Below are 16,116 nucleotides of genomic sequence, written 5' to 3' on the forward strand. Positions count from 1 at the left end.
AAGTGTGATTTATTTTTGAAGGTGATTTAGGAAGCAATGCAAATAAATATTAGAACTCTTGGATTATAGGGCTTTACTTTGTGAAGCATACCAGCAACAACAAAAAAAGGGGGGGAATTTAATTATGTGCACATATAGCAAACAACATAATCAACATTACTATGTGTACCATGTCTGTTGAAATAGGAGCACAACCTGTATGTAACATATTCAACACACTGAACTGAACATTCAGATTAGTTCTCTTTAGTATTATTCCTTATCTTAATCTTGTTAAAATGCTAACTATTAATTGACCCATGCTTTTCCAGATGATTTGTAACCATTTAACCATGAAATAGATTGATTGAAAGACAATAATAAACACATGCTTGTGTTTGCACAGTTGATTTGTCTTGATAAAGCATTACCATCCATACTGGAAAGAGGCGTTTAATTGTGGTTGTCGCTTGTGAAAATTGAGTCAGGGCTTGTGATACTTTTATAGTCACCAGCCTAGGCCTGTGTATATAAACTTTATCTTTGAGTGCTGGGATGGATCTAAGTTCTTAATGATGGAACCAGGTTTTGTAGCCAAGAATAGGCTGCCATCGATGGGCAATTAAAAAGGCATCATAAAACTGCTCCCTGGTCACTTCAATAGATGACTCAGGGGAATTGACCAATCAGGACCCTGTTGTGTGCTCAAGTATTATTTGAAATTCATGGAGAACATATGGAACCAAAATAATGTCTCCTTCCTACAGTGAAGAATGGGAAAGAGGATAGCACCACTTAAGCCCTTACATAATGGCTGAAATAGGTTATTCATTCAGTGTATTCTAAAGACTCAAAAGATAAGTATCGTCTTTTGAAAATTTCTGCTCATGAAATTAGAGTGATGTCTGTGTGCCTTGCTTCAACAAGACATTAGGTCTGAGACACATTAGAAGTCACAGTCTAGCATACTCAGTCAGCTTTGACAATATAATACAAGCCATTGTCTGATGAACACAGTCAACTTTCACAATATTTCATCTCTGGAATTTAGCTTCACAGAGACAAAGTTTTAATCTGGTGTATCCAGTGGCAGCACAGATGACCACCAGGCTCATTTATTGTCAGCATAATCTCCTAATGGGCAAAAGCTTAATTAATTTAACTAGATGCACCCACTATGTTATATCAGTATGAAGAGTTCACTAATTCATTTCATTGCTGGGTATAGTTTGTCAAATGAAGAATTCACTGATTCTCTTTTTAGCAAGGTATAGTTGTCATGCATTATGTGACCTTCGGTTGTGCTGTTCTAAAGTCAGGAGAAACATTCATCCTTTGAAAGGTGCCCATGGTAGAGTTAGGATGCTGAACATTCCCTCCTCCTATTATCTTTCTTCTAACATTAATGTGATCAGGGAACGTATTCAAAGGAGAAAGTAAATTTTTAGTAAATTATATATCTTCAAGAATACTTAACCAGTCATATATCAGTCAAACCCTCTTAGCCAGCCAGCAAAGGAAATCAGCCTACTCAGTGTACTGCAGCTTAACACATTAACCCCTGGAGCTTTTTGTCATTTTTGCCTGAAAATCGAGTAGGAAACACATTTTGAAAGCTATTTCTGAATAGACTCGAAAACACCAAATCCCTGGTCATCTTTCAATATTATTGTTTTTGTATGGAGACCACTCTTTATTCCAAATGCCCATCGTATCCTACTTTTTGCAAAGGCTCATCTGTCTGTTTGCAGTTCATACCAGTTTGCCTTAGATCTGAGACCAAAAAGTCTAAAATCTGGACACAAAATCAGATTCCGACCACAGGCGAATTTTGGGTAAAAAGAAGTCGGGTCAAAAAAATGAGGTTTTTCTATCTGTATTTTGTAGTGCAACTAGATATTCCAGATTATTTGGTATCATTGTAGAGCTACATCTGTCTACCTTTCTATAATACCATCCACTTTAGTGTATTATGCATGACCATGACGCAACAGAGCTCGGCAGTAGGCTACTACCTCCTGCCCCATAAAGTCGTCGCTAGGGGTTAATGTGTTAAAACTGGCAACACCTAGCAGTAGTCAATGGGAGATAAGAGTATATTACTTTGTAGACAATTGCATAGATGTAATACATAGAAAGAAAAAACAAAATTTTCAGCTTTTTTCAGGAAGGTTGGATTCAGGCAGGAGAATGTTTATTTTTTCCCCCACATTACTGTGAATTAACAAGTATTCTCTGAGAAACTTAAACTTAAATTAAGTTAATTAAAATCACAAATTTTCTAAAAATACGTTGACTTCATGTAATACTTTTTTGATCATATTATTATGGAATATCGATCATGAGTCCTAAAACTGATTTGATAGGATTGTACTGTCATAGTTCAATGGAAAAACAGGGCTTTACAAACCAAACTCAACTCCAAATGGGAAGTATATTTTTTTATACAGTCCATCCATATATCCATCTTTCATAATTACTTTGTAAGCATGTCTTAACTATTAATCCAAAGCAGTATGAGTCATCATACAGTCAGCATGAAAGATCATTATGTTCCCCTTCCTCCAGAAAGGAAGACTTTGGATTTGTGCTGTCCATAAATCTCTCACACTTACCTTGTGGCAGAAATTCACAAAAACTATTGAACCAAACCAGACTAAATCAGATCTTAAGATACCTTGAGTACTTTCCAAGGTCTGATTAGGTTCTCATTGCTTGTAACTTTATTTTCAACAGTCACATGGTAATACTGTTTTAAGTGAAGGACATCAACAATATGGGTTGATGAGACTGGTCAAATATGATATGCAGATGCAATGGGAGTAGGGATTCCATCAGCTTTTATGACCTTTTCACTAAGTTTATAAGTCAGAGTATAATATTCTATTTGCCTTTGATGGGGGTTGGAGGAATGGAGATAGTGCTCACACTGACCTTTTTTATTTCAGAAGCTTTTGAATCAAACCATTCCTTATTGAATATTTTGATAAATTAAGAAGGTTCCAAGACCTTTTTTGTTTATGATTATGACTTGTATAATTTTCAAGGTCTCAAGGGACTACTTTGTGTTACTAAAGGAATCTCAGCTTGTAAGCCAAATATCTGGTTAGCATTTGGTGACCATGACCAAATTTTTAAGATTGCTGGCTGGCATTCTGTATGCAGCATGGTTTACAAATCAAGGGCAGATGAGACAACACTCCTTAGGAAAATAAATAAGCAAGATTTATTGAGAACAATGGAACAAAAACTAGACCTAATGGGATAGTTAGCAGCCTTTAAAGGATCCCTTTACCCTTTATTAGCTTTGGTGACCTTTACCTAATTTTCAAGATTATAGGACAACTTCGATGATACAGATTTCATTTATACTATTTTCTTGGGAATGTTTGATTCTGTCATTATCAACTTCCAGGTAAACCACACCTGTCCAAAAGGACAATTGAAGTGTTACCCTTTTTTCTCTTTTGTAGGCAAGTTTCCCTGTAATGAGTATTGCTGAATCCTCTGACAATGTTATCAGAATCAAAATGACTGACATCATTTGTCATAACAAAAGGTTTTCAAGTGATCATTCACTCCTTTACAGGGAATAACATTTAGTGCCATTGGATATGGTACGGTAAAGTAGTACTTGAAATATCTTTGGGACATAATGACTTCCACTTCTAAGCTCAAATTGTAGACTACTAACACCAAAAGATTGGGAACTTTCTATAACAAAATTTCATTTCATTCACGTTCCTGGATTTGTATTTTCTTTTTGTCAGGTACCAGTGACACAAAATTACATTAATTGTTGTGGTGAGGGGTGGTTTCAGAAAGCATCTAGTTTAGTGATCATTTTTTGCTGATGCTCTTCTTCTTTGAAATAAATATGTTTAAGATGACAAATGTCAGGTCTGACATGTAAATAAAACTGGTATTGTCTCAGATTGTGTCATTTAAAAATGTGAAAAGTCAAATTACAATGGTACATTCTTGTGTTTTGTAAATCTCGTGCAAATGTAAGTAATTCATATTTAGCTGTTCTGGTCATGGATCAAAAGAGCTTATGTGATGGCTTGTTGTCATTGGATGCCATCTCCTGACATGCATTTATTATCACTACTCCTCCCGAATGATTTGGAAGATTGCCATTGAACTTTAAATGCACATTCATTCCAAGGTCTAGTTAGTCTTAAATGAAAAATAGTGTTGATCAGATCTGTTTTGGCCACCATGGCAACCATCTTGATAATCTTGCTATCATTCTTCTTTCTTAATGAATGGTTGTATTAACATGGGGTATTCACTAATAGACTTCTTAACATGTCTAGTTGATCCAACATGGGGTATTCACTAATAGACTTCTTAACATGTCTAGTTGATCCTACATGATAATAGTGCCAATCTTATGCTCAATTTTGCCACCTTGACAGCCATCTTGAAAATCTCATCCTTCTGCATGAATGCTCATATTGGCATGGAGTTTTCAGTAAGAGTCTTCTTATGATGTCTAGTTGATCCAAAATGATAATGGTGCTAGTCTGATGTTCAATATTGCCAACATCTTGAAAATTTTGTTATTGCTAAATGGAAAGATTAATTATAATATCTGCTTGTTTCTGATCTGACTTCAAACTATAACTGCCACAACAAGCATACTGAAAATCTTGTCACTAATTCTCCTGAATGGATGGTCATACTGTATCAACATACGGTTTTCACCAAAGGTCTTTTAAATTTATCTTGTTTGTCCCAAATGAAAACGGTGCCAATCCTACACCCAATATGCTACAACAATATGGCTACAACAGTGGCTGATTTGAAAATCTTTTCACACCTGAGTATCAGAAATAATTTCAACAATCAGCAGTTAAAAAGAAGAAGAAATGGCTCTTATCTTTAATTCCTTTAAACTTTTTTCAGACAGTGCAGCATCAGTCAATTCTACAGATTCTTGCTTTTGCCCTACTAATTTTTATTTATGGGACCCTTTTTTGTCAGGCTGGGTGTCCATATGTACGTCTTCATATCCTATTTTACATGCTTTGGATTGATTCAATGAAACATTTTTATAATTATAGGGGTAAGTTCCAGTACAAACTTTGCATATTTAGAAGATGCATGAGACAAACATACAATGTGCATCCAATCTTGGATGTTTTAAACTACAATGCTGTTGTTTGTTTTCTTTTTTTTCTTTTTTTTTTTCAGGCTGGTCATGCAAGACGCCAGGCTATCATAAAAAGGAACGATGAGATTCTTGAAAAATTGCAGGTAGAAAAACTGTCCAGACTTTTGTGTTTACCTTAATGGCAGTGTTAATTTAATTACACTGTCCATATCAATGGTGCCAGTTTAAGTATCTGACGATACAGCTTATCGCTAAAACTTATGCAAGATAAACTAAAATATTCCTTGTTAAACATGAGAACTGGCATATCCATTGCCCAACTAGAGACAAATGCTGATCTTTGCAGCATTCCCTGAGGTGTAAGCTAATACATGCTTTACTGGTCAACCTACAGAAAAGAATGCAAACATAAAGAAAAATGAGCAAATCTTTGTTTATTGTTTTCTAAGACCTCACCATATTGACCAATAATAGAATCATTTGAAGTTAGTCATTTGAAGATCATTATGGGCAGGTGGTTATTACATAGAGGTATAAATATTTATACTTGTACATAGGTTTATCCAACTTCAAAACAAATTGAGCTAGATCTGCCATCACATTTTGTTAGGATTAATTGATTGAACAAGCAACATCGACCCTGATGAGCTGGTGCAAGATGCACATGCATATCAGGGTCGGAGTTGTTTGCTGTTGGATCAAACTTAAACAGGAGTATATACAGTATATATTAATGGGATTTCTTGAAATATGTCTTTTTATACACAGATGGTCTTTTTATGCTGGTGTCTAGAAAAGGTTTTGATGTTTTGTCAAAGAGATTTCTATGTTTAATTAAGAGATAACCTTGATGGTGAGTTTCAGAATCTATAATCTTAAATCTGTAATGTCTGTATTTATCACAAATTTAGAAATATACACATTCTTGTATAGCAGATTATGGCTAAATCTTAAATAGCAACCAAAGTGAGGTGATGTTGTTGTTGTTGTAGCGCCCAGTATTAATGGTGGAGGAAGAACCCGGGAAAACTCCGGAAAGAACTACCGACCCACGAGAAGCTACTTGCAAGCTTTCTCACATACCCACATTGGCTGAATCCGAGACTTGAACCCACGCAGATGGCAGTGATCTGTGATGGAGAGCGCTTTAGACCACTCGGCCACTCGGGGCCCCAGTGAGGTGATGTAATGGTCATTTAACTCAGTGCCTGCAGTGTCTAATAAGGGGTTTACCACAAAGTGGCTCTATGAAAACCAGCCCAAAATGGCTGATGTTTATTGCAGACATCCAAACATGCTTCTGTGTTGAGGGTGTAAAAGGTGCCCAAACACACTTTTATATGCGAATCTGGTAGAAGCATCCGCTGGTGCTTCTGTTTAAGATCTAGTCATAATCTGCTAGTTAAAATAACTGGGTTGGGAAATGTCAGTTATGGTTGCTCAAACAGTTTTACTGACTTGATAGTGAACATGTTCTCGAAAGATTTTAAAGCATATGAAATTATTCTGTGAAAAAAAATTATACAACTATAAAGAAAAAATTTTACTCTTAAACCAATCTGTAGATAACATATGTATAAAAAAGGTAACTTAACAGACACTATGCTGCTATAAATTTAACAAGCAAAACTTTGCATATAGAGCCAGTCAGGTAACAGGTGTTATGTTACAGCACATTGCACTGTGGCATGGACACATGTCAACAGCCTATGAAGCAATTGACTCTATGAGATAAAGAGTTAAACATGTAGTATTTATTTGTTTGTACTCCCCTACCAATTTTAAAAACAAAATGCATGAAGGATATAAAAAATGCACAAAACTTAGTCATTTAATTCATTGATTTATAAGTTCTAAACTGATTGTCACCTATGGATCCCTAAAACTGTTGAATCATTCATGATTCAATGCAAATGGAAGCTCCCAATTTAATCAAGCAAACAGACTGATTGCTGTCCATTTCTGGTTTCTAGGATAGTCATTTCAATAAAAACTGTATCCAAGCCCAATATTTACAATGTCTAGTTTAACATTTCTAAAACAAATTGAACAAATAAATATGAGGAACTCTTGCATACATGTTTTCAAAGATGGTGAACTACATCTCATCTGTTGCTAGGAAACATAGACTGGCCCAAGTAAGTATGGCAACCATGTTGCTAAAGAAACTCCCTTTTGATTTGAAATGACAACAAGTTGATAGTGTTGGAACCCCTGGTGACAATCAGATTAGAACATATAAACCAATGAATGAAATGACTAAGTTTTGTGTATTTTTTATATCATCATGCCTTCTGTTTTTAAAATTGGTAGGGGGATACAAACAAATGGGATGGTGTGAGAATACTATAATATTTTATGTTTTTCATTACCCTTTCTCTCTTGTATTTGAATTTAAAACATGTTTATGATTAAGGTATAAAACTTGGTAAACACAGAATCAATAGGTGCGTTGCATAACACACTGGGGATACTATTTTGAAAGTAAAGGTCTCATTGCAGTATTTTAAGTTTCTCCATGACACTTTCCATTCTGTTCTCTAACATTAAATCTATCTGAGACTAAATGATGAACCTGGTTTACTTTTGTATCATCACCAAAACATGCATTGTGTACTGTATTGTGTATCCTTCCATGACACTTTCACTTCAGTGTGCTCAATAACTTTAAAGCTGTTTCAGATTAAGGGCGGTGCTACATGCAAGGTTAAATTTATTGCTCAGTATTTTAGATGTTCTATCTTACCCTTTATAGCTCTCAAATTTATTACCTTTTAAGATTAAAGGATGATTATCATCATAGACATGGAACAAAAATTCACTGAATTTCCTTTATTAATATTAATAGGTCACTGTCACCCAATAAGCAAATTATAATTATTATGAAATACTTAAAATTGATGGGATTTCTAACCAAGAAAATAACAGTTGAACCAATGGTATGGCAAATAGTCTAGTTTTTGGTCTTCTTTGGGGTTTAACTTTTATGTATATCATTGAGGAACCAGTCAAATAAGACTATTTCAGTTATGGTGATTCTCCCTTGACAGAACATACATTAGTGACTGCCTGTTCTGAATGAATTATGGTCATTGACAGAATATTGTGTAAGATAAACACATTTAATTAATCCATGGGGTGGGGTTTTCTTTCCGAGGTAATAATGACTAAATGTGTTTTGAAAAGCATGTATTTTTATTTTGTAAATCAGTAGGTAATATCTATCAGAAAATTTAGAAGTAAATGCCTTTGAATTTGTTGAAATAAGCATTATTGTATCTTTCTCAAAAATCAATGTTTGGCAGCATCCCCATGGCCTTGGATAACAAATCATTGTAAATTTGAATGGGACACAACAATCACTAGACATGTTCTAACAAATGTGTTAATTTAGGAATTTTGTGTTACATTTAAGGCAACAAATTTTTTTATTTAAAAAATCTTCCAGCTAAACATCATGCTTCTGAATCAGAGCAAATGATGGCTGTAATGTCTTCAGTCTGAATCAGCTATTTTGTATTTGCTCACTTATACATGCCAGCAGATCAACATAGACCCAGATCTGCCTGTGCATTATGTGATGGTGGATCTGAATCTATGCAGTTTGCAGTTGAATCTGAATAATACGTAATAATTATATTGTAATAATACATAATAATTATATTGTAGAAACGAAAGAATGAAGAACAAATTGAACAAATGATGAGAGAACCAACTTACGCAGATATGATAATTCAGCAGCATGTGGAGCAGATGCAAGATGTAGGAAAAAAAATAAAGCGCAAACGTGAAGAACAAGAACAGATGTTAATTGAGAAGAAAGAACGTAGGAAGAGGTATTGAAAGTTATTCTTTTTATGTGCTGATGATATATGTACTTTCTCTGCTGCTACTTGATAACGTTATATTTTAAAGACCTTACTGAGCTTTTCTTTTACTTTTTTGTACATTTTCCCTCATGTCTTTCATTTTTCATATGCTGCTATGAACATTAATCTGTTCATTTTTATTACTTTTTGTGCACGTTCAATTTATCACTGTAATTGTTAGGTTTTTAATGTTTTATGTCACTAAAATTAAAATGGGAAATCATCCATTTTGTTAATGGATCACTTAAGAGCAGAGTTTTCTGAATATAAGTACATGAAACAGAAAGAGAAATATATATTTCTTATTACCATATGACAATGTGTTTTCAGCTTTTCTGGTTATAAACTCCAATGAGATGACCTGTTGTCTATCATCTGGTGACTGTTGTCCAACCAGCCATTACCACATCTGATGACTGTTGTCCAACCATCCATTAACACAAGTTTGTTATTAATGCTACTTGGATGTAATGCCATGAAATTTTAAACAAATGTTCATTCCAGGATCTAGTTTGATCTCAGTAAAGATTTTGGTGCCCAGATAGTCAATATGGCCACCACAACAGCCATCTTGAAAATCTTGTCATTGCTTATTTGCTTCCTGATGGATAGTCACATTAGCATATGGTTTTCACAAAAGGACTTCTTATTAAGACTACTTAGTCCTAAATGAAAATGGTTCTGTTCAGACATCCAATATGGCCACCACAATGGTGATCTTGAAAATTTTGTCATCACTACTCCCCCTAAATGGATGCTTTTATGAAGATGGGGTTTTCACTAAAAAACTTCTAATGCCGTCTAGTTGTTCTAAATGAAATTATTGCCATGTTACCAACCTGACATCAGTAATGACCACCACCATTTCCATTTCGACAAACTTTGTCATCACTAAATCTCCTGAAGAGAAAGTCATATCAACATGAAATGAAAAAGAATCCACTCAAATGGCCTCTATCAATGACTCCTAAAGAAAATCAAGGCCTTTATTCCATTACATTACTGGGTTACTTTTTGCAAAAGTTATATTCAGCTGCATCTTGACTACTGTAATATAATTTGGGGAAACACAACTGCTACAAATATAAGAAAAATTTCCAGACTCCAGGAAAGGGTATGTGAAATAATTCTTGATCAGTAAACAGAAAATGTTTAAACTGCAATTCTTACATTAAAAGTATTATCAGTATATTAAAGAATATTTTTGAGAAAGGCCAAAATAATATACAAGGTTTTTACATAATCTGCCCTCACTTACCTAAACACTATTTTCCAGAAAGAGAATCTACTGGTACCCCAAATTGAAGATCATTAAAAGGGCAAAATTTCAAAGTACCAAAGCTAAAAAAGGAACTATTCAAAAATAGCTTCCAATTTTCAGGTGCACTTGTTTGGAATAACATTCCTCATGATATTAAATCAGCTGCAAGCATCTCTTCCATCTACAATGGGTGTACTAGATGGATGCAATCATAAAAAATGGTGTACTTATTAAATTACATGTTAAAAACCCTTCCTGTGCATCAGTTTAATTTCTTCAGCTTGTAGCATTTATGTGAATAGTTGTTTATGTACTCTGTGTGTGTGTGTGAACATATTAGCTTGTATTTTATGTGTACATAATAGAGGGCCTCAAGGTAGATTATTTCTCATTTGTAACTAACTGAGTCACCCTCTGAAAATAAAGTCATCTTTATTATTATTATTATTATTATTATTATTATTTTTTATTTAAAGTGCATTTAAAAATTGTTCAGACAAAACAAATTAAGGGTGTCTGAATGCTTTGGCCAAAGACATTACTGATTTTGTTTCAGTTAAGAATGCATGTCACATGGTTGTACATGTAGTGGATTTGCTGTTATTATTACATCTTTGAGCTTAAGGGATAAAGTAACAGAAATAATGCAATCAGTATGAGACTTAAATGAAAGAGGATGTTTCATAGGTATCTTCTATTTCTGTTAGGGAACTGGAAGATCAAAAGTTCAAGGAAAAGATGGAGAGACAAAATGCAGGAGTCAGGTAATGGTCATACTCTGTTGTTTACATAGAAAAAATTATATGCAGTCCAACCTGCCCTGATAGGGTGAAAACCTGCATCTTTATTGGATGGTGACCTGGTCTCAATGGCCATTCTCATTATCCCCTATGGAATTTCCCTTTACAATTCATATCCATTCTCATTATCCCCATAGGATTCTTCCCTATAAATGTCATGCATTCAATGGTCACCTGCTTTCTGCAATCAGTGGTGTTTCATAGCCAAAAATTGGTTTCTTACTGCTTTTATTCACCATACTCAAGTCATTCTGTCAGTGTAACTTAAAATTAGTTAACCCTTTACTTCATATAAGCACTTTTGGACACCTATGCACCATCAGCATTGAAGCATGTTTTGATGCCTGCACTGAACATAGCTATTTTGAGCAGGTTTAAAGCACCACCTTCTTGGAAAAGCCTCTAGTACAAATTACAGAATCTGACATTGAGATAAATGACTATTATGGCACATCATGTATTTTAGCCAACCGTGTTCTTTGAATTTTATAAATATTTATAAAAGTTGGGAAATAACCGGGAATTTTTAAGTCACCACTTGATGACAGAAAAAAAAAACCTAATTAAGTCATAATTGAACTGATTGTGAATTAATGTTTTCAAGTTCTTACAGGACTGGAAATTTCCAAGGTTGCAGTTTGGATCATTTAGTTGCTTGCCCTAATGTATTTGTTTGGTCAGTCCAAGCACTTGGTTGATTTATTTGTCTGTTAGACTAGTTGGTCAACAGACATCTCCATATCAGTACCTTTTTATACATAGAAGAAATGAAGACCAGATTAGCATCACAAGCCATCATCATTCTGTGATCTCGGTAAGTTTATTAGATAAACAACTCTGCAGTGTCCATTCTGATGTATAAAATTATCAAAAATGTCTTGTTAAAGCTTATTATTTGGTGCTTAGCAAAGGGAATGCAGCATTAACCATTATTGTCAGTAGTAACCTTGACAACAGCCATTGCGATGAATTTTACTTGTCAAACGTTGCTAAATATGTAGAAATCTGCCAAGTTATTGGTCAACCAAAGTAAAATACTGTATCAGCTAATAACCTCAAGTTTGCATCAGCATTGGATAATATATAGGTAGAGTAGTTAATCAAATTAATGTAGGTCTCCAATGTTGAATGTCTGATCTAAACATTGGCACTAAACTGTTATTCTGTTTGATGTGTAGGTTGAAATATCTGCATTAATTCTTAAATAGTTTGCAGTCCCTGTAAGTAATCAGTAGAGGTTTGGGGACTGGTTTATCGGATTACAAGCAGACAATAAGTAGATTTTTCAGACAATTCAATCTCTTAGAATGGTATATACTTTTGAAGGGCTTTTTGTCAAATTTAAATCAACCCTTTTACAATTAAGTCTTCTTCTTTTTTAATTGATGAATTTTAACTAAATCCACATAAGGTGCTTAGGATATTTGAACAATGTTTTTGGTTGTTTGTTTTTTTTATTAACACAGATTAATACAGGGTTAAAACTTTATTCTGTATGTTTTTTTTTTAAGAAAATAAAATTATTTAAAAATAATAATTTGGTAGTTTCACTCTGATTTGGGTATTCAGATGTATGTAAATTATGTTAATATCTCTGTTGCAAATGATACATGTTAAGGAATTCAATTGTTTTCAGATCATGCCAGGATGTAAATTTCAAGACCAGTGGCTGACTGATGATGGATTCAAGTCTTGGATTAGAAAGGATAAAAGTAACTCACATGCAGCATTATGCCAACTTTGTAACAAGTCCATTGATTTAACATCGATGAGTAAGACTGTTCTGACTTCTCATTCAAAAGGAAAGAAACATAAGGAGAAGGCAGACAGGTTATGTTCAGAAGGAAACATCCACGTCTTCATGGATTCCACTATGCCAGCCACCACATCTGCTGTGACAACAACCATACCTTCAGATACTACAATGTCAACACCACAGTCCACAGTATCACTTTTATATCACTAAATCTTAGAGTCTTAATGCAGAAGTGTGGTGGTGTTTAAAAACTGTTGCTTCTAATTATTCATTTTCATCAAATGAAGAAGCATCATACATGTTTCAGTGGATCTTTCCAGACTCTGTCAGTGCCAAGAGGATGAGTTGTGGAGAGAAAAAATCTATGTATATCACATGTTTTGGAATTGCACCATACTTAAGTGCTCTGTTGGAAACATAAGTAAAAGATGAAACATTTGTGATGCTTTTTGATGAGTCCCTGAATAGAAAATTATAGAAAAAAAATGATTGTATATTTTACTTCGATTCTTGGAAAGTGATTATATGCAAAGCAGGTACTACACATAAGATTTTCTAGGTCACACAGCAGCTATTGATCTTGCGCAGAATTTTGAGAAAAGTGTGGATGCTCATTTAGAAGCTCAAAAGACAGAGAAGGAAAGAGAAAAGAAATTATGAAGAGAAAGCTCATGGAAGAAGAGGTTGGAACAACGAGAAAAAAGATCAAAATGCTGGAGTTAGACATTAAGTTGTTGTTTACAAATGCTAACAGCACTTCAGATACAATCGAAGAATTATGTAGCTTTGTTCACATAACAAAAGCCAATACTCTGCATAGAAGAGCAAAAGACAAAGAGGAGGAACCTGAGATTGTTAAGGAAGATTTAAATGAAAAAGTGCATTTGCTTAATAACATGTAATATAACTGTTTGGTTATAATCCCCAGCAGAGTTCTAGCTTGATCCAGTCGAACATGAACTTGAGAGAATTGCTTTCCCTCATAAAAGATTCATGCATGTTATCAAACATCTTGTCTGTCAACATTTTACAGTGAATCTCAATGAGCCAAAATGAGTATATAACTGATATAGAATTTTGCACTGTTGTAATATCATACACAGAGATTTCAAATGTTACTACTTTAGAATTAAAAGTGTGAAAGGAAAACAAAACTAGTTTCAGTTCATTCTGTTACTGTTTTCCAATACCAACACAGTGCAGTACATTTTTAGTCTGTACATTGAAATGACTTAACATTAGAATCTTTATGATTTTCAGAAAAAATACCTGTTTCTTGCGAAAATTGTTCTGGTTTATTACATGATTATTTGTCTGATTTAGATGTTATGGAAGAGTCTTGAAATGAAAACAGCTTTTAATTTGAATAATACACATTTTCTAAGCTAAAATGTTCTTTTATTCCATCTAGTATTAGTCATAAATGATCCTTGAAAAACTGAATTTCATCTTGGAAAAAACCTGGAAAACCGCAGGAAATTTTTCTTTAAAAAATCGTGGGAACCGTGCAGTTCAGCTGGATATCCAACAAGTCTAGCCATCTCAGTCAGGGGGTAATACTGTAATACCTGTCAATCTTGCCAGGCCTATGGCTTCATCTTTCGACAGTTACAAAGATCTAACTAACAGGTTGCTACATCTTACCATGATATGACTATAACCATTGCAATTACAGGGATCTTAGTGATAGATCCATCTGTCTCACCAGGTTTACAGCTTCATCTCTCTACAATTATGGAGATCTTAATGATGATAGATCTGTCCATCCTAACATGCTTATGGCTACATAAAATTACAATTTCAAGAATCTTAGTGATAGAACCATTCATATGACCAAGCATAAGAGTACACAAACATATTAGGATTTTTCCTGTACCAACCAGACTGACTTCCAAACAGCCAATAACCATACCAGCCATATTCCTGGCAAACCAGCCATCCATACCATCAGCCAGCAGAGCCAGCTTGTCCTATTTGCACTGCTTACTACTGTGAGTTGTAAAGAGATGATGACATTGCATCATTGTTGTTGTTTTCCCCCACAAAAAAAAAAACAGACCATAAACAGGAGTGAGTGTGAAGATACATATGAGGAACAACCCTACTCTGATCCAACTATGGAAAGGATGGAGTTTAGTTTTAAGATTGTCATCAAGTAGATATACCAAGTGTTGCCACCTTTGGAATGCAATCCACATCCCGCCACCATACATGATATAAAGTATAAGCATTGGTTATTGGACAATTAAGAAGTCTATATCCCCAGTCAACAAACAGCAAGGGGGTATTAATGATATACTGTCAGGACATATCTATGACCTAGGTAATAATAAGGATTTCTTTTCTGTGAGCCAAGTACCAGTGACATTGTCCTATTAATGGTACAAGACACATTCCACCACCTACCACACTGAATGCCCAGCATTAGATTCAAAATTTAGCAGCAGTTTACATGTCTGTCCAAGTTTTTCATAAAGTGAATAAAATTGTTTTTCTTGCCACATCAAAATGGGTTTGAAATAATTTCACCATGTCATCCATGTTGGATTCAGCCTCCTTGGTAATTTTCTGACTGGCAAGAGACTTGGCCAGTCCAGATGCCTGTGACTGGATGGCTTGAATTTCCTTAGTTATTAACAGAGCAGCTCTCCATTCAAAGGCTTCTACCAGTCTTGAATGATACATCGTCTACATATTTGTGTTCCACATCACTTAAGCCTCGTTGTGCTTTGGCTTTAAAGATGACTCCATTTGGGGCCAAAATGAAATTTGTTTAGAGGCATGCAGCTCAAGAACTACTAGTCCAACTTGCCATTCCACTTATATCCTAATTTTGAAAACCAGCCATCCCTGCCATGACAGAGGAATGATAGGCAAGCCAAGAAAAAGGTATTTTTATATCCCAAATGCAGTTTGGATCTCAACCTTATGATGCAGACAATATCCAAAACAGTCAAGGAGGCACCCTTACATGGGAGGTAAGAAAGTTTCTCCACTGCTAAGTCCCCCCCTTCTCCCCCTGCTGACTGTCTGCCCCCACTGCCTGTAGATAGTCTAATGATGGATGCCAGACTCGTGTAGTTGCGATCAACCTATTTCTGCATAATGAATGGGTGATCCAGGTCATTTCAGAGGGGCTTAAGATTTAATTTATCCAACCAACTCCTCTTTATTCCTCTTTCCTTCTAATGGTCTGCCAACAGTATGGGAGAAGGATGATATTCTGCAGCAGGAGATACAGTTATTCATCAGTAAACAGCCAGAGTGGAGATTGTCTGAAAACCACAATCTCTGGGTTCCATTCATGACTGTTGTATCCCAAATAGGTCAAT

At 34.8% G+C, this 16,116-nt stretch overlaps 1 protein-coding gene across 2 annotated transcripts in view; it reads left to right on the forward strand.

Annotated features, from left to right (window-relative positions):
* Positions 1 to 16,116, forward strand: part of LOC149795344 (uncharacterized) — a 188,925-nt gene that overhangs the window by 146,628 nt on the left and 26,181 nt on the right. For both annotated transcript variants that reach the window (XM_089965113.1, XM_089965115.1), the window contains 3 exons: positions 5,179 to 5,241; positions 8,768 to 8,934; positions 10,936 to 10,992. In XM_089965113.1, the coding sequence (XP_089821239.1) occupies positions 5,179 to 5,241; positions 8,768 to 8,934; positions 10,936 to 10,992 (287 nt within the window). The remainder of the gene's footprint in view (positions 1 to 5,178; positions 5,242 to 8,767; positions 8,935 to 10,935; positions 10,993 to 16,116) is intronic.

The sequence above is a fragment of the Sinohyriopsis cumingii genome, chromosome 7 (assembly GCF_028554795.1).
Source record: "Sinohyriopsis cumingii isolate HCF-2022 chromosome 7, ASM2855479v2, whole genome shotgun sequence".
Lineage (NCBI taxonomy): Eukaryota > Metazoa > Mollusca > Bivalvia > Unionida > Unionidae > Sinohyriopsis > Sinohyriopsis cumingii.